This window comes from Betta splendens, chromosome 14, assembly GCF_900634795.4.
Source record: "Betta splendens chromosome 14, fBetSpl5.4, whole genome shotgun sequence".
In the NCBI taxonomy this organism is placed as follows: Eukaryota; Metazoa; Chordata; class Actinopteri; order Anabantiformes; family Osphronemidae; genus Betta; species Betta splendens.
In genome coordinates, this window is record NC_040894.2 from 2,641,697 (window position 1) to 2,665,233 (window position 23,537).

At 42.2% G+C, this 23,537-nt stretch overlaps 1 protein-coding gene across 5 annotated transcripts; it reads right to left on the reverse strand.

The window, feature by feature from the left end:
- Positions 1-2: 2 nt before the first annotated feature.
- sh3pxd2b (SH3 and PX domains 2B) lies at positions 3-23,028 on the reverse strand. 5 transcript variants are annotated; one of them, XM_029172934.3, is made up of 15 exons: positions 23,010-23,028; positions 19,559-19,639; positions 15,320-15,395; positions 11,967-12,043; positions 9,001-9,092; positions 6,967-6,992; positions 6,576-6,611; positions 5,372-5,503; positions 5,181-5,282; positions 4,548-4,631; positions 3,826-3,943; positions 3,530-3,738; positions 3,283-3,329; positions 3,059-3,184; positions 3-2,969 (listed from the first exon to the last, which is right to left on the reverse strand). In XM_029172934.3, the coding sequence occupies exons 3-15, from the start codon at positions 15,393-15,395 to the stop codon at positions 1,473-1,475; spliced, it is 2,622 nt and encodes an 873-aa protein (XP_029028767.1). In that variant the 5' UTR covers positions 19,559-19,639; positions 23,010-23,028; the 3' UTR covers positions 3-1,472. The 5 variants fall into 5 exon arrangements, with proteins under 5 accessions (XP_029028767.1, XP_029028762.1, XP_029028763.1 ...); XM_029172929.3 differs by lacking the exon at positions 23,010-23,028 and adding an exon at positions 22,006-22,623; XM_029172930.3 differs by lacking the exons at positions 6,576-6,611; positions 23,010-23,028 and adding an exon at positions 22,006-22,615.
- Between the last annotated feature and the right edge of the window lie 509 nt (positions 23,029-23,537).

The following is a 23,537-nucleotide window of genomic DNA, read 5'->3' on the forward strand; positions in this document are numbered from 1 at the left end:
TGAAAAATCTGAAACTTTTATTGACTTAAGTAAAAGGAGACAATTTAATGAAAAATACATTGTTTAAAAAAAAAAAAAAAAACTTACAATACTGAAATGACGCTTTACTGTATTGTACTTTTAGATATTAACCACAAGCTTTGGCTGAACAAAACCATTTGAGCAGAGTTTAATTTTATTTCTTTTTTCTAGTAACGTACTGCTTTTCAGTATGAAAATAAAGCGACTAGAAGTGTAACAGAATCAATGTTACATGTTGAAGCCTTGTCTTGTGTAGAAGCGTTCTCTTACCTCGACCCCCTGATGTGCAATCAGCAGCCAGCTGTTTCACATTACGTTTCTCCCTCTCGACAGGAAAAGAAGAAAAACAGCCACATAGTTTCTTGGCCCTTTCTGTCTCTAATCACTTCTTCACTAGTAAGTTAAACATCGAACATTTGGACATCAGAAGCTTGATGACCATTTAGATATGACTCATTACTGTACAATAAAAATAATTTGCTATAATGCTTGAGACCAGTCAAGCATTAAATGTAAAACATTTTTATACAATGGTCATACTTTACTGACATCTGAGCACCAGAAAGCTGTTAGACTGTACAGATACAATACTGTAAATCATTGCACAGATAACTGTGGTTTGTTTGGTCACAGCTGGTGCAGATGTGCTCTGCAAGTCAAACTCCCCAGTTCGTTTGGGTGCGACACTGATTGTTAAGGATACGACAACAACAATAGTTTGTTACAGGGACTATATAAAGGAGTAAATACTAGGAGAAAACTAAAACTAAACTCAAATGCACTGTAACATTCTCCCTTCAACATGTGCAAACCTTAAACCTACCTCCTCTAAAATGACTGAAAAGTGCACATCTGTTACAGGCGACTGCAACATTAACTATGCAAGAAAACTGGAAACATTGGCACAAAAACTAATAAGCATTTTTCAGAGTATAAAGTGTCTCCACTTGGCTATGACAGTTTTCAAGTTGCTAATAGCGCTTTTAAAGCCCAGTCACGGGACTCACCCAGTGAGCTCGTGTGCAGTTTTGAATCCTAAACTGCTGGATGGATGATGGATCTGGTTCTACAGAGAGTTGTGAATTTAAGCAACGGTCGTCTACAGCTGCATAACATTAAGCACTGAAGCGCTACAGAAGCACCACATCGTAGAAGGCGTAACCTGCTTACTCAAACACCGGCACAGGCTGCAACTAGCATACGGCACTGTGAGCAAGTAATGGTTATTCATGAATATTTAGATGGCAAAAAGTAAACATCACAGAGCCATAAGGTTTACGTGTAATTGCTGGTTTAGTTTAGAATAACCCTATAAAACATAATTAAAATGCGTCAATTAAAAAGGCACCTAATAAATAAGATAATGCTAATTAGCTATTAAGTATTGATAGTTTAAGTCTAATCCTTAGTTTCTTTTTTCATGTCATGATGGGTTTGTAGGCAGAACCAGACTAAGGCTTCTTACTCAGATAATTTGAGGGGATCCAGCTCTCAACTTCTTCTCCCACATTCTTACAGAACCACCATCCGCTGCTGTTTTTTTCCAGCACCTCAAACACCGTCCCCAACTTGAAGCCGGCTGTTTGTTCATCTCCTTCAAAGTCTGCTACAGCTAAATAGAGCTCATCCTTACTGGGCTCCTTCAGTAAAGGCGGCAGCTTGTCTTTGGGAGGACCAGGTTTCTCGCTCTTCACCGGGGGCTTGGGAGGAATCGGGACTTTATGCAACTTGACGTCCTCTTTCTCTTTGTTTCCAGGTGGTGGAATAAAGCCTTTGGGTTTGGGGGGAGGCGGTCTGCTCAGTTGTGGGGGACCACCTTTGGGAATGTCCAGTGCCTCTTTCAGAGCAGCTGGGGGTTTGGGCTCAGTGGGGCTGGATGGGTCAGTCTTCTTCGGGGGTGGAGGTCTCCTTGGAGCCATGGCAGGGGGTCTCTGAGGGGGTTCCTTGTGGGGAGGCACTGGTGGTTTTGCAGGGGGAGATGAGCTCTCCAGGTTTTGACCATTAAGGTGTTTTGGGGGAAGTTTTGGCTCGTCACTGAACTTCCCATTAGCAGAGCTGCTTACTGCAGATGAGGTGCCATCCTGAGGACTTGCATCAACCGACCCAGAAGCAGCATCTGCAGATTTTGCGGGCCTCAGCTTGCTTCTCAGATTGGTGATGTCCACTTTGTTCTCTGCTGGTGGATCTGGTTTTGCACCCGGAACGGGTTTGGGTCGGATCACGGGCTTAGCCTTCATTAACACAGCTGGACCAACCCCCTCTGGTTTCTCCTCTGGCGCTTCTGATTTGGGCTTTGGTGGCTGTTTAGGTACAGGTTTCAGATTAAACTTCTTCACCTCTTTGGCAGAGATCTTGTGTCCACATTCAAGACCCATCTCATTTCGAAGATGAAGAGCTTTGCTCTTGTCCTCTCTCTTGGCCTCAAGTGGTTTTTCTGGTTTGAAGGGGGCTGGTTTAGGTGTCACCAGTGGCACAATGACGCCAGGAGCTGGAGGTTTTGGGGGCAATGGCTTAGAAAGATCTGATTTTGGTTTCTCTGCTACCTCCAGCTCAAAGCTCTTATTAATAGACTCCCTTCGAGGTGGCAGAGCCGGTTTCTCCTCGACTGGAGGAGCAGCTGGGGCTGGAGGCAAAGGCCCAGAGAAAGTAGGGCCCCCTTTGCTGGCGTTGGACTTCCAATCTCTCAGCTTAGACCGAGCGGAGGACTCAGCTGCTGTGGTGGGCTCGTCTGGTAAAGGCTTGGACCAGTTGTCGTCTGCGTTGGAAACCGTTAAAGAGCCCCCATTTTCAAGTTTCATCTTTTCCATCTCATTGGGCAGAGGGGCAAGAAAATTAGGGCGCAGGGCATTGCTGGTCTTCTTGTACTTGTCGATAAAGGTGGCAGGGGCCCAGCCCTCTTTGTCGTCTATCTGGATATACCACCAACCACTTGCATTCTTCTCAATCACCTTGGTGAAACATGAAACCCATTTTAAGCTTATAAAACATGCATTTTACCTCAACATTGTCATACAGTTTTAGGGAACAATCAAATTACCTCAACTTTGATTCCCGCCTGGAAGCTAATACCATCAGGGATGGTAGTCTGGAAGTCAGCTATGGTGTAGAACTCCTCCTCAACCTGTGGAGGAATCGGTGGCTTGGGCAGGTTTTGGCCACGTGGCTGAGATAACAGAGAGAGATCAGATTTTGTCCAAGGCAAACTCATCTGGAAACAACATCTACAGAAATCAAACACAACCCATTTGTGGAAAGACTCACAATGGTAAGATCCCTGCGTGGAGGTGGTCTGTGCCTCGATCCCACTTCTATGGAGAAGAAAGACAAAGTATGTAATCAGAGGACAACCCAATTAAAAACCAGAACTGTGTACTCTGATATTATCATGTGCTTCTGCTTCTATTTAGATGCAAAAAGCAATTAACTTACATTCAAGACCCAGATGTGAGATATAAAAAGGATTTGAAATTTCAAATGCACTGAATCCTGTTTCATTAAACTCACTCACTTTTGTTTTCAGAGAAAAACGAGAGCCTGTTTTCTTTCTGGCTGTTGTCTCGATTCTCTCTAGCTGCATTATTCTGCTGGTTCTGCTTAGAGAAGCCGTCCAGGTCGTTTGTACTGGCATGAACGGCAGCACCTGACGACTGTTTCTGGCTCTGAAGGTCAGTCTTCTTCAGGTAGGACGCTGGGGCCCAGCCCTCACGGCCCTGGGACCTGAGCAGACAGTTTACGCAGTGACTTCAGAACTACTGCAAGTTAGTGGAACATCTCCTTTAAGCTAATTTTACTGAGTTGAGTTACCTGATTTTCCACCAGCCTTCCAAATTCTTCTGTATCACCTCAACAATCATGCCTCGTTCCAGGTCAATCTCATCCTGGTCTCTGGCCAAGTACGGGTAAATGACTGAATACTTCTCTTCTAAAGACCAGAAAAGAAAAGTGTTAAATATGATAAAAAAAAATCCTCTTCTGAACATATCTGGACCAGTTCTCACAGACTGTATTAAAGCGTGGGAGATGAAACACACACTGTAGTGTGTTTAGGCGCTTCCATCACAATATTTACACCGAGTTGTGGTTGGTTTTATATTTGGTAATTGATTAAATGAGGCAGAGGCTTGAGCAGCATCTTGTGGAGTGAGAAGATGTGAGATACACACATGTGCAACACACAAAAGACACATAAATCCTCCACATATATTTATCACAAACAGGAGAGAACAGTTACTTTACTAGATATTCAGAGGGTGATTTTTACTGTTACTGCTAGTTTGGTGTATTACAGACTATGTAAAACTACTGCACTGATGTACTAAAGCTGGTTAAACAGAATTAAGCATGTTTTCATTTGTAAACACACAAAAACTCAATCCATTTTGCATGCAAGGAGGTCGTGTCCATGCTAGGGGCTCTCATGCAACATATACATCATGCATATACATGATCAACTATGCATACAGTCACGTATGCATGCGTGTGCCCACACATTCAGAATAAAGGGGAAAGAAAGGCGTGCGCTCCACCTTGCCCAAAGCCTGTGCTGAATAGATCCCCTAAAGTTCTGCGGCGACCCACGTGCCTTGGCAGTGACCAGAATCTCCGAGGCACTGACATCCCAGCACAGTAAGTGGGGCAAAATAGGAAGTGTAATTACAAATGCCATCCTGATGATGATTACAGCATTTTCAATAGTGGTGCTTTTAATAAAAGCCAAGATTGGCGTTAGGGTTGGTTTCACCTATTCGCTGAATAGAAGATTCGCTGAAGATGAGGGTTTTACTTTGTCTCAACTATCATTAATACCAAATATCACTATTATTCTCTTAGGTTTGGCCTTAAATTAATGTATTTTGCTCAACAGCTACTCATGTACATTTATCAAGCAGTTATAGAAATGCAACAAGAATCAGCAGATGTAGCAGAATCTATATATACTCACTGTAGGTTACTGCTATTAAGGGGAAACATACCAGGAGAACGTCTCAGTTTTGATCATGTCTTTACACCTGAACATCACTGAACTTGGAGTTTCTCTAAGGTGTGGTTACATGTAGCAGCATAGCTTAACTTGATCAATTTACTTTAATTGGTACCTGAAAATATCTAACTGGGTTATTTCTAAATACTGGACCTCCCACAAATAAAGACTCGTGTACCTTCTTCTGCTGGAAGACTGAAGTCATCCGGATCGTCCTGTGCTTCCAGACATGTGGCCGGTACCCAGCCCTGGGCGTCCTCTGAGCTCACAAACCACCACCCTGAATGGCCACAATAAAACAGTGACATGTTTTGCATATTATAATAATAGGCACATGAGAAAATAATGACCGGTGTTACATTAACTTACCAGACTCATTTTTCTCAATGACTTCCACCACCTGACCCACATGCAGGCTGATCTCAGAGCTCTCCTGCTTCTCATAGTCCGTTACTGCCACATATTGGTCGAGGACGAGAGCATCTGCTGCGTTGGAATCTCCTGTTACGGGTGAATGAGTCTTGTTTAACATTTGCCTTTGACTCCGTTTCTACAGTAAGAAAAACTAAGGATGAAGTCTCCATACTTTAAAAAGCCACAACTCATTATCAGGTGTCTCATGGGAATATAAGGAATAGCTTTTTATTGTGATATTAAGGTGATGGCCACAAACTTTCATCATAATTCATCACTGTAGTTTTGACCTGACCTCTAAAATTTCTTGCCACTGACCTTTTCAAATGCCAATTTTCATTCCTACTTTAAGAATCATACTGCAAATATAATTTAGTTCTGCCTTTACAGAACAATCATCTGTCTGTAATAAAATGTGAAAAACCTACTGGTGATAAAATCCCAAGGTCATAACTGTGTAACAGTTACTGAGTAAAGCTTTAATGAGAGGAGGCTGGTCTAGACTATGCAGACTCATCCACGAGCAGATGTGATTAGAGAGATGGCATGAGGGAAACAATGACCTGATAGAGGCAGAGAGAGAGATTTGAACATTGGGGAGTGATTAGGGAATTTAGAAAGTCTCGGGGGTTAAGCCAGTCGGTCATCAACAAGGCTGCGATTTCCAAACAGAGACAAACAACACAGATATTACCCACCACCAATATTAGCAACAAACCAGACTAAGCAAAATCAACATAGGCGCTCAAAATTCAACCATTAGTAAATACACACTCTTTTGTTCAACAAACATCAAGGACAGGAGTGATGAATGAACAATAACAGCTTATGAGTATTTCAGGTGAGTGTGGATTGGTGTGTTTATAACCTACAGGCAGAATTAAACATAAAGGTATATACAAAAGAATGGGTCCATGGCATGTTAGGACCCTAGTTTTATCCTCATTCTAATCTCTCCTAATAAAACATATACTCAAGAAATAAGCCACATGATATCAGTTATGGAGCATTACTTATTTACAGAGCCACAGCAAGACCCCAGCCCCGAACAGAGGCCCGTCCCGCCAGGCCAGGCCAGGGCCAGTGAGGGTGAACGGGCCACTAGTAACCCACCACGTAACACACACAGCATGACCAAGCTTGACAGGCTGGTTACTACCTCGCTTTAGGAAAGTGGTCGCTCGCTCCACAAACCCTGATGGAAAGGACAATGAATGGAGAAGAGAACTGAAAAAATGACATGGATGCAACTTCAGAATGTTCGATGAGTAGAGGGGAGAGAGGAGGAGATGAGTGAAAGCAAAACTGTGGCTGAGGTGTAATAGGTCATGTGAGTGGTGGAAGAAAACGTGATGTATTTGAGTGAGTGTTTCTGGAGTTCTGTGGGGGAATCAGTTGTTTATTTCACCGCTGTGAACTGTGTGACCACTAGATGGAGTTAATGTCATAATCTACAAATGGAAAAGTAGGAGGAATAAGTGCCCACTGTTGAACACAGGTGAAGTCACCAAACACAATTATAATTTAAAACACAAACAAATGTGTCTTACCTGACTTCTTCTTACTGATGGGCTCCCTGGTAATGAGAGAAAACGGTTGCATTACTACCAATCAATTTGTAATTTTACACAGCTAATGATTTTATGTTTTCCCACAAACTGCCATTAGAATTCTTATGATGAATTAAAAAAAACTCATTAAAGCAAGGTTTCTGCAACCTTAGAAATCTGTAACCTTATCATTTATTGAATACATTAATATGAACAGACGCACGCAGTAATTGGAGGACACATCTCTCTGCTCACACTGCATTCAATCAGAGAGAAGAGGCAAAGAGCCTCTCGATAGCTGATCTTTGAAATGTAGTCCGTCAAATTCAATAGCGCTTCTGCTGTGTCTGGTTCAGGCATTAGCCAGATAAATCGACCATCACCCACGGCATCAGATGCGAACTAATCCAATGACCACATGCCCTGAAAGTCAGTATTCCCAGTATTTTGCTCCCTCCTCATTGTCTACATATTACTTCCATACATCTAAGACTGCCATCATCTTCCATGTGTAGCTTCACTCCATCCTTCATTTCTGTTCATGATGCGTCTTGGGAGCTGCTCCTCGTTCATTCCTTACACTAACAGAAATGCTCTCAGCCACATAAAGCATTCTTCGATCGGCAGAACTGTTAATTGCAGAGCCTTAAGACTCAATAAATCTTTATCCATAAGTGGAGCCATTACTGTACTATATAAAGATTCCCCACTGAGCCAACCAAAGCAATAATGATGTTTTAGATTATTATAGTAAACCAGTGTGTGTATACAGTACAGTATTGCACTGAGGTGAAACCCAGGTCAGGTTAAGCACCAGACATAACTGCTACAGTAAAATGGGCCTAATTATCAAAATCAAATCAATACTCAACAATTCATCTTTTCTACTGAAACCCGTCCTTCTGTTTTTCCTTTCTACACTTACTGTACAACTCCTCTCCATCTTTGCTGCTCTTATGAGCAGTGTAAGATGTACCTTTCTGTGTAGATTTATTTGCAATGATAAATCTGTCCTCAGAGTGGCTGCTGCCCCGTTGTCACTCAGCCAAACAGGCTGCACCAGCAGACAGCAGTAATCCAATTTCAATAAAGACACCTCAAAGACTTTCCTATGTTCATCCACCCCAGATTACTGCCACCATTCTGCCGTGCTTCTCCCCACACATGCTTGGGGTTTTGGATGGGGAGCAAGGAGGACGTGTCCTTGGCAGTCGCCTCTGAGGGAGGACAGAAGATGGTGTGTAAGTGAGTAGGATGATGGAGGAAACGGAGGAGGAGACGGAGAGAGGCCTGGCTGTCAGACACTAGGAGCACAGATCTACATTCTGCTGTCAGGCTTTCAGACATATTACCACCTCTATCCATGTCTGATTTCACTGGTGAACAGCATCATTCCTCCCATGATGCTCCACACTTTCCATAAAGTAACTCATTTCTGGAAATAAATTTTGCAACCACAGCCACACGTCAGTACGTGGCGGCAAAAAGGTCAAAACTGAAGCCTGAGCTGACAGATGCTGACGTCAAAACAATCTCTCGTTAAAATGTGAGCCCCACATCTTTGAAAGTATCCGCCCATAACCTTGACAACATTTTCTAACTGAGGCTCGTGAGTAAATGTCAACATGTGCTAGTATGTGTTATACGCCAACACTGGCTTCTGGGGACGTGTCAGTACTGGATATGATCTTAATATGTTGTGAGAGATTTACAAGTCACACCAGAGCAGGTCTGCACAGATTTAGATTATGAGTCTGTGTGTGAAGCCTTGTGGCTAAAGTCAGCATTTAAAAAAAAAGGCCCATTAGGTGTTTTTCTCCCTGAAAGAAACAAGTGCAACAGTATGAAATCATATCCATTAGAGGGTATAATGAATGCTCATTACCAGCAGTCTGGGGTTAAGTGCCGGGAGGACGTAACATAGACGTGAGTCAGCGAAACAATGATGGGTGTAGCCATAGTGTGCCTTCATTAGAGCCTGTAGCAGTTGTCGTAAGGGTAGTGTTCCCACTTGTTTCCATGCACGGTACTTACTCCTTTGGTGGGTTGAGGTCTTCGGGTCTAGTCTCAAAAAACACTCTGACCTCCTCACACTGGGAGATGTAAACCGGCAACTGAATGAGGGCCTGGAAAAAACAAGCATTGGCTCAGATAGTGTTTGGTCGCTGGCTTGAGTAAAGTGAACCAAATAAACTTAACGGTTTACATTTTAACCTCACAAACACAAAAGTTAAATAGTTAACTACCATCAAACCTTTGTGTCATGCTGTTTGCCATCCATATTTATTGCATATATGTCGCCATTGCTGTTCTAAATAAGTTTAAGTCGTGCATCACTCTTCATCACATGTTTCACACCAGTCTATTCAGCTTCATGCATTTGGTCCTGAGCTACTTTATTGATCTGTCTCGACTACCATCCTCCCTCATCTTAGACATCTGTGTTGGTTCAACAGCAGGAGACAGATGAGCCTTGACAAGACAAAAGAGGCACATTAAGCTTCCTCAGTATCGGCGTGCTCTCGTCTGCCTCAGAGCAAGTCACGTTACCACAGTCTCATGTTCCAGCACTGTACTGTAGTTCTCTCCAGCATCTGCGTTTGATTGGCCTCTTCAGATCTGTCTCTCTCTTTGAAACTTCTAAAGGGCAACACTGACGGGGCTAATCACATTAACAGCCTGATGTCCTAAACCAGGAGACAGAGGAACTATCACCAGAGATCCCAGGACTGTCTTTCTTAGCGCTCAGGGAGCTGGGTTACTCCTTTCTCTCCATTTTCAGGCTGAGCTCGGCTCAGTGCTATCCATCAAGCTTCCTCTGCTGGCTCCGATTTTAATACTCCTAAGTGTTTCAGCTCTGTCCTTAGAGGTAGCAGAGTCTCTGTCTACCTCTTGCCTTGCACACTAATAAAATCAGGGCTGACAGATATGAACCGGAAGCCAAGACCTAACCAAGGTGTCCTTGTCCCATGTGGCATATTTGTTTTATTACAACTATGACCACAAGTCTGTGCCAAGAGTTTCTTTAGAAAGAAAAGGTCAGAATAAAGCCACAGAAAGTAGAACTACTGTATGCAATTGGTTGCTTACAGAGCATGTTTGTTGCTTCGTGACATATATTCACATCCGTATCTTGGGACAAAGAAACTGAGTAGCTGAGGACCTGTAGCAGACCCCACGCTCCTGCAGCATGTGCTGAGCGCGAGGTCAAAAAGGCTTCTGAGCAGCTTTCCCTCTGACTGATTTATTCCTCTTGTGTCAGCCTGTGGCCCATCCACTCATTACAATTCTCCCCAGGGAGGTTACAGGAGGGAAGCTCTGGGTACATTACAGCAAATGGACTTTATGGGTATTCTTCGCAGCGGACAGCATTAAGGTAATTGCGTGTGCCTGCATGTGTGTACGCACAAGCGCATGCGTGCATGTTTTATTTCATTAAGAAGAATTACAATTCATAATAAAGATGAGGTTTAGGATCTGTAACTTTAAATATAAGTAAAGATATGCTCACATTCTGCCTTCCTTTCACAAAATAATGGTAATGTATCAGTCTTACTTACACATGTTTTCTAAGCTGTGTGACCTGGCCATTCATCCCAGCTCAGCAGTCCTGCTCAAGGTTTATGCAAACAATGCTCAATTTCATGTTTTTCCACCTTATTTTATGTGAAACCTCTGTTTCCTGGCTTCAAAAAAACAACACTGACACAACTAGGGAATTTCCATGAGTCAGATTAAAGCCCCAGTTGCGCTGGGGTACAGCTGAACTACAGCTGACTCAGCTCCTCCCTAAGAAAGAGAGTTAAGATTTCATGTACAGTATCCGAGGAACAACATTGGACCAACACCCTTCATCTGATTTATAAAAGGCCACTGATCATTGCTTGAATTTCAAACTAGTGCAACAGAACTGTATCATTTCCCACAGCACTTATAAATAGTTATAAAAATAGTTATGCAGTGTACAGTGGGATTTTCTTTTTGTGCTGCCTGTAGGATCCACAAGTAAATGGCATTTTTTTTTTACATCTGTCTCAATTAATTTCCATAGAAATCCACACCCGCAGACATGAACGGACAACATTCCTTCCCCAAACTCTTATTTTTCACATAAGTGGTTAAAGATGTCTACACCCTGCTGTGCATTCCTGCTCACCACAGAAGACACTTGGTGTTGTGCATTCACCACCCCCACCAGTCCACAGCATCGTTTATTATAGTTGCTTTTCTGCTTATAAGGATAAAATTAAAGTGGTGAAAACACATGGAGTGAGCAGGGCTAAGTCGGTGACTAACCTGTAAAAACATCCTCAGACTTCCCCTCACAGAGGCAGGAGGAGGTGTGCATGGCTTAGAGACCCCGAGGCAAGCCAGTAAAACTGAACAAAAACAAGGTCTATGGGCTGTGGATGTGCTGACTGGGGCAAGCTCAGCAACAGAGAGCCCTTGGCTTTGGCCTGACTGATAGCAACACCCCATAAAGACGTACAACAACAACTCATCTGTATTTCCGAGTAGCACATTAGAACTTCCCCCTTGGTTATAGTGAAAGCTATAAATTGTTGTTATAACTCATAACATCGTTGCCTGTGCACTAAAAAAAGTCCAAACTTCCTGTTTGACACAGCAGCATAAACAGCATGAGGTTTTACGGAATAGGTTTTTACGCAAGAACCATTGTCTCTTTTCACGGATAGGCCGAAATCAGTGACATCATCAGTGATAATATCTCAGTGAGATGCTTCAGACATTCCGAATTACAGTTTACAGACACACAACAAAACAAATGCTATATTTGCATTTTTCACATATTCTTAGAACACTAACAGACCTTGTGAGTGTTCGCCGAGTAGGTGGGATTCCATTTCCTTTATTCATAACACCTTCTACTTTTGATGTAAATATCTGCCAGCCAGTGCAGCTTTCGACGTAGAAAAATGATCATCCCAGAATTATTAGTTCCAGCCAGACACTGTAATGTTAGTGGAGGAAATACTCACTCTGCAGTACTCATTGATGGGCCTCAGTCTTTTCATGGCCACATCCCTGATGTGGCTTCTTCTAAACAGGATTTTTCCTGGAAGATAGTAAAAAGAAGAGAAATTTGTTAAACTCAACTCAAGTTAAACTCGAAACTAATTTTTATCATCATAACAAACTCAAAGTATGTGTGTATACATCCAGTAGCCAAGTAAAACAAGTTATTACACAAATAGTATAGATTTATTGATTTCACAGCACTAACACCAACAACACAGTTGGATAACAAGTTCCTGCATTACAGCTTAAATGGCTCACTGCTATTGTCATCTCTAGATAAAAATATCAGCAACTAATGGCTACAAATAGGCCCCTAAAACCACTTACTCGACAGTGTGCAGGACATGTAAGCATCTATTTTCTCCTTATTGTAGCTGCTGAAGTAAATTCACTGAGGCAGCATGAAAAAGAACTAAACTGAAACTAGACAGGAGGTCAACTGAGTAACAAGATCCCAAATGCAATAAGGACATGTTTTGAGTAGTTACTGCATCGCTTCCATCACAGCGGTACAGTGTTTCTTCAGTGAGTTTTTAAAACGGACATGCTGAAACACGAATCTATCTCACAGGACACGGCGACTCAGCAGTCAGCCCACCTACAGTACACCTCCCCCATCTTTCTAAAAATGTCTTTACTGCTTCGTATGGCTCTTGAAAACCACATTTTAGTTGGTTGTGCAGAAACAGACATGTAAACACATGACAGATGTGATTGTCACATGAAATTGTGTTACTGCTCATTTTCAGTCCTAATGCTCAGTTAGTGTTAAAGGTATCACACAGAATCTAGGTCCGTCAAGAATCTTTGAGATGTGCTGAATAAGACTTTGTGCAGCTTTCTCATCATCGATACAAGATGTAAGAATACTGCTCAGAAATGTGATGAGATTATTAAGGCTATTGGCTAATTTTTACCTGTTCAGCAAAGACCGTTATCGTATTATGTGAAGGAGAACAGCAGAGTACCTAGATAGCGTCAGGTGAGCAGCCGGAAGGACGCTCGGCACCGTTCTTAAAAACTAAAGAGGTTTGAAAGTCAACCTCCAGACACTCACTTTGTTTCCTCCTCTCCTTCCCTCATCATTGCTCAAACAGAAAGCTTTTTTGACAGTTTTCCAAAGCTCTCCAGGGTCAGGACAGCAGCACTGCCTCAACACTGCTCACTCTGTATGCACGGCAGCCAGTGAGTGCAGCCTTGTTTGTGGAGTGAGGAAGGGAGGGAGGGAGGGGAGAAAGCTGCAATGCTGGAGGCATGTCGGCGGTACTGTAGCCTTCACTTTACAGGCAGCAGTGACCGAGGGTATCAAGCAACTTGACCACACAAACCTGATGCAACGTTCTGACTAAAACAAACAAAAATATACAGTATAGTATTCACTTGTTCTATGCTTGTAGCAAAAGAAATGGAGAAAAATTACCTTTATCATACACGGGCCCTAAGAAACGGACCCACATTACATCTTTTGGGTGTTGACAGATAGTTTAAACAACTCCAGCTTTAAGATTATTAATCAACAGAATATCAGCTTTTTTCCAACCTAAAACATCATTGTTCACAATTCTCCTGGTATTCTGTAGATGAATGACCTTTAGATACTCAGCACATCCCCGTCAAGGTTAAAGGTTCCTGCACATGTAAGATCCACATTTCTATCATCTCTGGTTCATGTAAACACACACTTCTAACAGGTGTGTTAGAAGTGTACTTAGACACAAATCATTCTTGCAAAATGTAAAATAAGGAGCACTTAGTTCAATTAATGCCTGTGTTGACAGTAAACAGGCCACTCACAGAACCACCTCTGGTTCTGCCCAGACAAACGCAGAATCCCAAAACAACATTTCCAACAGACACAAATGGACCGAGTGGAGCTGCAGCATAGCCGTGTATCACAGACAGCAATGAGCTCCAGCGACACACGGAGCTAAGCAGCTACTGCCGTGTTGCATGCTGCTGTGTGGGCTCAGGTTCTACAGTGTCACACTGTCCAGCTACAATCACGAGGTCCATTCACAGCCGCCCGCCCAGTGGTGTTTTGGCCATTAGCCTGCTATTAGCGGTTAGTCGCTAGCTTTAGCCAGACATACAGAAAGCTGGATGCACCTCCGGGCAGGACGCCCGCATGAAAACGTGTGACGACCGGCTTAACGTGCCACAGACTGGGGGCTGGAAATACACACTTTGAGATGGGCAGAGTGGACGATCTGTAAGGCTTTATGGCATTAAAACTTACAGTCATTGAGACAGTGAAGTCCAATATACTTTATCATGAAATGCAATATACTGTAAGGGGTCTCCTTTAACTTCAGCAGCTGAACATTGTTGGTATATACCTAGAAAAGTGAAGCAGAAGTCCTGCACTCTGCCACATTACATTACTATCTCCACATCAGCAAAGAAAACAGCTTGAGGTCTTGAAAAACCAAAACTAAGAGGAAAAGCACACTTCCCTGCTTTGTCCAGTCCAGACTTGTGCTTAGCAAGCTAATGATATTCTGGGACATTGAAAAGGTTCTCCAGCAAATCAGGCAGCTCAAAATTCTTTTCAAAGACAAGTACAGTATAATCTTAGCAGGATTTGAGACTTGTTCTCTCTGGCTGGTTCTCTCTCAGGCCACAAATCCAACCAGCTCCACAGTGCCATTCAAAGGGAGTTCAACGGGGTGCAGGGAGGTCAATACATGTGTCTTAGCAGCTCCACAGGAGCAGTTTCAGGATTTAGAAGGAAATTCACTTCTTGTATTTTATTCTAATGTTGGATCATGATTGACATATTGGGCATAGCCATACTAAGCTGTGCTTTTTTTTTAAATCGTCCTTTCCTTTTGCCCTCGTCTGCCCAGAATTTATCAGACGGACTGGAATTGTGTGCGTGTGTGTTTCTCAGTGCATATTCTTCTAATTAAATCCAGACTTGCATCCCCAAGCTTGGTGGGAGAGATGTGGGAGGGATCTTTGAGCAAGGCTTTCTTTTAAACTCTCAGCTGCATCTGAATCTGAAATTATTTCAATTTGGGGGAGCTTCTAAATCAGTGGTAGAGATGGAACAAATCTGCATCTAGCCCCATGGCAACCAAAATCTACTACCCTAATCTGAATTTCATGTCTGGTATAATACAGCATGTCTGAAGGCCTTATGCTGAGCGATCAACAGAACCAACAGAATGTTTAAGAAATATAAGAAGAAAAAACATTCTTAAATGTACACATCAAATGGAGCACGAAATGAAATGGGGATTCAACAACAGGTTGAGTGATAAGTCTGTGTAGAAAAAGCAGCAAATCCTCAATGAGTCTGTTTAACTCTTACCTGGTAGAAAAGGAATGATCCTGCGTTTAGGATCCTTCTGGCCTCCCTCCACTGGAAATTTATCCAGCAATTCCATCTACAAAACATTAATTAGAACTTATTAGTGCACCAAGTTAAATATAACTTACAAATGCTGTATAAATATGTGTGTTTAGTTAAATCGTGGCCAAGGCTTCACGCCATTCAAAATCAGCAGTTCCTACAAGGCATTTAACCAAGACGAGAGGCCTGCCATCGATTAGAAATGTACTGAGCAGATGGTACTGTATGTTTTTTCCTTCTGCTACATATGCTGCTGTAGCTGAGGGGGCTGTTAATAGCAAGCCACCAATGACATAGTGGAACATTCCCATTTCTAAAGAAGAACCGTGATCACTTGCATCCTTAACCATTTCACTCAATTTACTTCTTCATTTTTTCGAAACTAAAACTTTTAATATATAGCTAATTTCCATAATTTAACCATGGGTGTGTTGATCCCTAAAACCTTCGTGGTTTGATCCGAACAGTATGGGATCTTTAAACGCTTGTGCATGTGTATGGCTTCCATTCTCCACACAGCCAAAGCCAGTAAAATGACACCTGGCTGCATAAAATCTAGGTGTGCACTCCTGGGTGTACTTCTACTGTAGGACAACGGATCTCCACCTGGGAGGAAACTTCTTTGATACTGTAACTAGTATTGGATCTGTTACTATAATGAAAGCAGCCGGAGTCCCCTTCTCAATTTAGGGTTAAAATTTCAAATTTAAAAACAAAAGGTAAGCTGTTTTTTTTTTTGTTTTTTGTTTTTAAAGAACATGTCAACACAAGCTGCTTCAAAGTCAAAACTATACTGTAAGACTAAGTTTGCAATGACAGGGTCAACGTGATGAGAAAACCTCTTTTCGTCTACTTTACAACAAAAACCCTGTAAAACTATTCATGAAGGCTGTGCCACTCAGAGCTATGTGATGGTCAAAACAAACTGTAATGCCAAATAGCTACACAAAGAATTCCTTTCATTCCATACACTGTTAAATGCCTCTACTTTGACTAGTATGTGCAAAAATGTTTATAATATGCAGTAATCAGAGCCTAAACCATCCAAACACAAAGTTCAATGTTACAATAATAGTAATTTATCCATATTTAGTTAGTTTACATACTTTATGGTCAAAGCCAACTCCAGGGTAGAACACTGAGCCATGAACTTTACTGTAGTAAAATACTGTAGGTGGGTCATTTATGTTTTTAGGTTCTTAATTTTAGAAAAAAAAAAAAGAACGTAAAGATTGAATTCAGTGCTTGGTAACAGAGTGAGAAGCTTCATCTCTGTCCAATTTTAATGAGACATTTAGATATCAGACAAAGAAACAGACACAAAAGAGGCCATACCTCACACATTGTAATTGTTACCATGTGTCTGGCTGGGAATGCAGACACGCCCAGGTTCTGTGTCTACTCTAAACCTTATATCCACTCTGTAATCAGAACCACTCAAACATGAAAAGGCATCTGGAGAGAGTAAAGATGTCTTTTTAAAATACCAGTTACATCTTGCAGCCAACATCAAATATTCATGCTCTACAGGCAGGGAGATGACAGGCCAAGGTAGGGGTTCAGTCAAACTCCACATGACCCTCCAAGTCTAGTATGAAGTATGTTACTTTGAATTGGATCCTGCTGTGTTCATTTAGCCTATGCAATATTAGGAGTATGATGAAAGTTAAATGCCAAGAATTGACTCTGTAGCTCATAATGTTGCTATAATGTGTAAATGCTTGATTTGTAAAATTTAAAAAAATGTTTAGCTGTGTTTTAACTCTAATTTATTACACAGTCATAAACTTGATGCAAGGATGCCTCGGACATGAGGTCATGATGATAACCTCCAAAATGCCCATGGTGCCGCAAAGACTTAAAGTCATTCATTCAACAGATTCTTGCTGATTCAGGGACCAACAGTTTTCTGTCTAGTCCATATCCGCTTCAGTTGCATCATCGTCCTCTACATAGCAGCCTAACAAAGAAGAATGGTCCAAGAAGGAGGTAAAGCATGAGACCAGCTTTTAGTGGACATGTGTTTGAAGTCGCAGCTCTCTGCACAGTAACTTTTGCAATGTTTAGAATAAAAAGCCAACTGTGGCAAAGAAGGTAATTAGCACAAGGACCAAGTAAAATGACCCTCTAATAAATTTAGTTATTTCATTACTACAGAGGGAAAATATGTGACTGCTGTGTAGAGCTGAATGTATTGGAGGTTCTCACTAGAGCTTTAAAGTTGATGTGTATCCAAACAGGCCGGGAATGCTGATAGTCTTAAGTTGTGAGCTTGAGAGGACACGTGTGCAAATTGGAAACTGCTCCCAGTTACATGGAAATTGGCAAAAAAGACACTTTCCAGCACCTTTCATCTTTTTAAAACCAAATGTTCAGTTCTTGCTGCTCATTTTTTAAACAAACAGGCAGTAAAATGTAGTTTTTGTAATTAATATGCTAATTGCTTAGTTTTCACACACACACACACACACACACACACACACACACACACACACACACACACACACACACACACACACACACACACACACACACACACACACACACACACACACACACACACACACACACACACACACACACACACACACACACACACACACACACACACACAAAAGAGGTCAGCCATGTTCCAAAGCATTTTATATTGTGGATTTACACCGTTTTTCACTGCCATGAACATGCAAATACGTTAATATGCTGGAGAATCAATACTGGACGTAGGATGGAGCAGTAATATTATATAACAGCCTCCAAAGGTTGAAAAAGCAACATAATCATTTTAATTATATTCATAAAGAAAGGTTCTGCCCATAAACACTGGTATTCTTGCCAAGCTGTAGACTACTGTATGTAAATATATATAGCGATGATGGACAAGTGCACTTCACTTGACCTGCAGAGGATTTGCAAGCTTGACCACCACTCTCCTGTGGTCTAAAGCCTAAAGGTACATTTGGTAAAAGGTAAGGTTAGTATTTCTTTTTAAAAATAAATGTCTTTGGAATTGGACTGAATAACGTGGTGTGTGGTCAGTGACCACAGTGACATCTGCTAGAGTCAGCTGTGTTGAGAGGATGTGGTGAATAACATTTCCTGTCTGATAACCATCTAGAAGAACAATGTGTTTATTCTTAATTTGTCATTTTTGCGACATTTTCTTCTTGTAGTTCACAAATGACAGATGATCAGAGCAGATGGGAAACAAATCAGGGTAAGTCGGAGTAACACATCCAAAAAGTGACAGGTAATAAAGAGATGACAATGCTGGGAAATAAATGACACCCTCTTACGGTCTTTCACTACCCTGACCCTGTGATGACGTCCGATGATGTAAAGCTTCCTCTATTAATCATCCTATTCCAGTGTAAAAGTGATCAAAATCTAAATTTAAACCTTTTTATAAAAGTCATTTTACACACAATGTTGTTTCATTTAACCAAACATCCATTGGCTGAAGTCAAACAAAGATGAAGACAAAAGATTATGCTGTAAATGTCCTTCACTGCCTACAGAAAACTCTAAATCTGATGCAGTACCACTGATCCTATACTATACATCTCAGTGATAAAATGTTGGTAATAGAGAAGCCCGAATGGATAAAATGGGACAGATAAAATATTTGAAGATGCAAGAGACCGTAAGAGAGACTGTGCTGCTGGAGTGATAACATAGCGTACTGAACAGCATTTGTGCTCATTAAAAGTCGTTCTCTGTGTTTCCTGCGGTCCAAGCTCTAAAGGCTCACATGTGGCCGGCTCCCCAGATCCATTACCTTCAAAGAGAAGGCAAAACTACAGAACTAATGAGATTCCCTCTTTGTGCAACACACACTGCAGCGTGATGTTAAAGTGACTCAGACATTTCTGTGGTCATCGGAGCTGTCGTAACGCTCATCATGGTTCTCTATTAACTTCATAGGGACATTTCTGAATCGCCTCATGCAATATTATTACAAGTCTCATACGGGTGGGGTCGGGAGCAACTGCCTGCAAGTACTGCGCTTAGATAGGGACACTTTTGTGGACAGGGAACTTCCATTCCTTTCCCGGCCTATGCTCGTCTTTTCCACTGGAAAAGTTCAAACCTGGCACCCCAGGCCCATTCAAATATACAACCGCACACGTCGTCTGTGAAAGTCAAATGACCGATACTGTGTAAACTAACCCACTTTTAAACATGCTCACACTTACTCACCTGCAGGTCAAAGAACTTGCTGTAGCGTCGGTAAATGACTTCTGTGCTGCCATCACTCCAGGACACTTTGATGATGTACACCTGGAAGAACAAAAGGCAAAAGTAGCCAACGGTGAATTCAATAGGTTGAACTGCAGAACAACATTTTTAATTCCCTTGGTGATCTCTGTTGACTCATACTTCCAGTAACAGGCAGTGAGGACTCATGTGAACACGCAACAGGGATATTTCACTTCCTACTAAGAGGAAGTCACTATCACTATTCTATGAAGAAGCAGTTGGAGAAAAAGTTAAAAAGTGAAACATCAGAGTTAAAGTACAAAACGCATAATGATGTCAACACTCGTTAACCAGAGTCATTTGTGGCACTAAGAAGGTAAAAATTAACCTCTCCTGCATATCTAAACAAAATGATCTAGACGGATCCTTCATGTCTGGGGACATTTTTGTTTTCCTCTTCAAAGTAGAGGCGTGGAGGTGCCTGACTGTGTCTGGCTGAATCATCCTGGCCAAACTCCCAGACCTTCTCTGGCCTGGCTCTGGAATCAGACATGTTCATGGATGGAGCCACGACTGTGTCCGGTCCAAATTTATGTATGCTTGTAATTGGTACACATAAACCATCCATGTACAGGACAGCAACAGTGAACCAATGAGGAGCCACACATAGGAATTATTTACAAAATACAAAAAATCCATTCTATTATCTGAACAAATAGGGGAAAGGCTTCAAGAGTGTGTATGGTGAAGTATAATCATTACACTAATCCTCTTTTTGAGCTCTTATTCACCCCTCGGGGCTCTGGAAGCTTTAGGATACAGTGGTCCAGTAGTGTTTAGACACACCAGCAAAAGCAGTGAAACAACATGGGCTGCACTACAGAGCAAACAGACAGATGGAGAAGACACAGGACCTGGAGAACTGTGTGTCCTTGACCACTAACACTCTCAGCGGTATGCGGCCTGTGGGGCTTTATTGCTACACATATATGGATATGAATACAAAACAAGCCTACATGTAAATAAAAAGGCACAAACACACACTAAGGGTTTGGCAGATCTTCACACTATTGCCCCTCGAGATCAACTGAGATCACATTTGTTACTTTTGAGCATGTGCACACTTCTGCTAAAACATTTAGCCACATGAATCCACCACGACTCCGATAGGAATGATGATTGTTCTACTGTTTGTAAACCTAAGTTCTGAGAAAAAGGAGCCTTTGTCTTTCCAACATTTGTCTCCCACACAAGCTTTGCAGAGCGGGGAATTGTCAAAACAAGAAAAAAAAACCTTCACACACTCTTGTTTCATCTTGTTTACTTACTTTTCCCCGGCCCTGTACACCGTAATGACATCATGCCAATAAAATCCACATAAAAACATAAACTGGCAGAAATCCACCAACAACGACCTTGGTAACAAAACAACTGCATCCATTTCATGACGTTTAACTAAGCATTGATTAACCTTTAACGTTTTTATCAAAACGTTAAAAACCACAAAAACAAACTGAAGTCATAAGACCCTGAATGCTGTGAAACACGTGGTAACATTTAGGTTCTTCCTCTATTCATACGTGTCCTTGTGTTTAGAGTGATGAGTCTGTTACATAGACCTTGTGGTTTTCATGCCTGCAGGTATGTTTTGAATTTCAGAGCATCTCAACCGTGACAGGGCAGCGATGCTCACTCTGACCTACACTCACGAGGATTAGTCTAGATTGAGTGATTTACCCATTAGGATGTTTTCCAAGGCCTTTTAAGCTAATGTCACATGTGAAAGAAGGACATTATGCTGCACTGAAAGCAACTGTGTTACACTGCAAACGCTCATAGGAATTGTACAATAGCTGTAGTCATGAGTAAATTTAACACACAATAACTGAAGGTATGAGAACTGAGCCATTCCTTAAAACACACACACACACACACACACACACACACACACACACACACACACACACACACACACACACACACACACACACACACACACACACACACACACACACACACACACACACACCACATTTTATAAATTTTATATATATATAAATTCCTCCAAGGTTTAACAGTTGCCAATCTTAGACCCAAACTTAGGCACAAGTTCTGATTTACATTCAAGAGAAAATGTCAACCTGAAAAACTTCAAGGAATAACTTTAAAAGGTGGTAACGGGGGTTAAGGGAATTAACCTTAGGTTTAAGAGTGACAGATTTACTTTAAGGCGTCTTTTAAAGAGCACAGTGACTTGAACTTTTCCAATGTGCTGCGCTGTGAATGCCTGCGTGACCGCTGCGTCTGGTTCGGCCAAGTGTAATTTGACACTCTCTTTGTTTTTACTTCAGGCGCAGGGAAAAGACGCCGCTTCGCCAAAACCTCTCGATCCGCCGCTCAACTCCGCCGCGGACGCGCCGTCGGTGCGCTCGTTAACGGGGGCTTACGTAGTGTTTGTTGGGGCTCCGTCGTTTCTGGACGTCCTGCACGGTTACTTCTTGCACGGTGCGCCGCGGCATGACGTCCCCTTCTGTCCGCCTCCCTTTGAGAAACAAACCGAGATTTCCCCGTCGGTGCCGACGAGCGATCGAAGCCGCTGGAGAAAGTTTGCCCGGCGACGCTCCTCCGTCACCCGCGGCGTCCGCGCGCAACAAAGGCTGGTTTCCGTACAAGTGCCCACGTCAAATTCCCTGCCCACGTTCAGCTGCTGACGAGCCAGAAGTTAAGAGCCCCCTCTTCCCACGTCCCGTGCGTCCGTCCGCTGGCAGGCGGCTCAACCGAACTCCCAGCCTATCCCGGCTCGCCCACTCCCACTCCCACTCCGCAGCTGGGATATTGTGCTCCGAGGACCAACCCTCCAGCCTCAGCGAACCAAAGGCTGCGGGATCACACGACGCTGATCAATCAGGGGTCTTAAAGCGGCATCGCTGTCTGGGTGCGAGACATCGATTCAACAATAACACAATGAGACGAATAAGAAGGCTGGAATCTATGGGCTCAAACGCAGCCGGTACTTGTGCTGTGGTTGTGTTTTACTGAGACTGTCTCCAACAGAACTTAACATTAAATACACACCTCAAGAGGCTAATTGAGTCCAGTACAGAAACTCTGAGTCTGAGTCTATGTATAACTTATACAGTCAGTGTTTGTGTAGAAATAAAACTGTGCACGTGTACTTAATGAAGGTGTTTGTAGGTCACTGCACATTAAGCAGCTGTTCCAGTTTGTATTTATCAACTCCGCTTTAGCTAGCATTGCCTTTTAGCTAACTGATGCTAGTGACGTTAGCTATTTACCCAACCACAGTTTAACTATCGATTATTCAGGCAATGTTGTTAGTGTGAACAATACACTCAGTTATTCCCTTCATATTAATAAATTACCCAACTGCCTGTGGTAATTTTGTTAGCCTTAGCCGCAGAGGGACCTTTTAGGGATCTCAAGCGCTTACCGTTCAAAGGACATCACCTTTAACCCCTAGAAAAAAATCCCAGTTTATTTATTCAACTGCTTTACAAGTTGCTATAAAGTTATGTACAAAAAACCCAAGTTGACTACGACTGTCGACTGTTTTTATAAATAAAGAAACAAAGATGGCGGCCACCGCCGAAGCTAAGCTGGACGTAATTAAATCAGGACAAGCGTGATTAGATTTGTTATTGTAGATCAGTTTGATATGAAATGAAAGGAAACAGCATGTGTTTCAGGTTTTGTGGTTAATTTAAAAAATCGCTAATTGGGTCATTTTTATGCAAATAAACCACAGCTGAGTTTTGTAGTTGGAGGTCTGAGTCACTGTCACGTCATAGGATTTCATCAGGACTTTCAGTGGAGCTGCGGTGTCGTTCCTCCTCAGCTGTAGCTTTGTCACAGTTTCCAGACATTACACACTATGAACACTGCAGCTCACCACTTTTAACTTGCCAGCAATTGTTTTACAAACAAAAGAGTAAGATTTTAGTGACTTGGTTTACTTGCA

Excerpts from the sequence above, each read along its gene's own strand:
- sh3pxd2b (XM_029172929.3), bottom strand. The coding sequence starts at position 22,077 with ATGCCGCGGCGCACCGTGCAAGAAGTAACCGTGCAGGACGTCCAGAAA. Across the intron at positions 5,283-5,371 it reads CATTGAGAAAAATGAGTCTG|GGTGGTGGTTTGTGAGCTCA; the intron begins GTAAGTTAATGT and ends GTGGCCATTCAG. Across the intron at positions 2,970-3,058 it reads AGGCGGGAATCAAAGTTGAG|GTGATTGAGAAGAATGCAAG; the intron begins GTAATTTGATTG and ends TGTTTCACCAAG.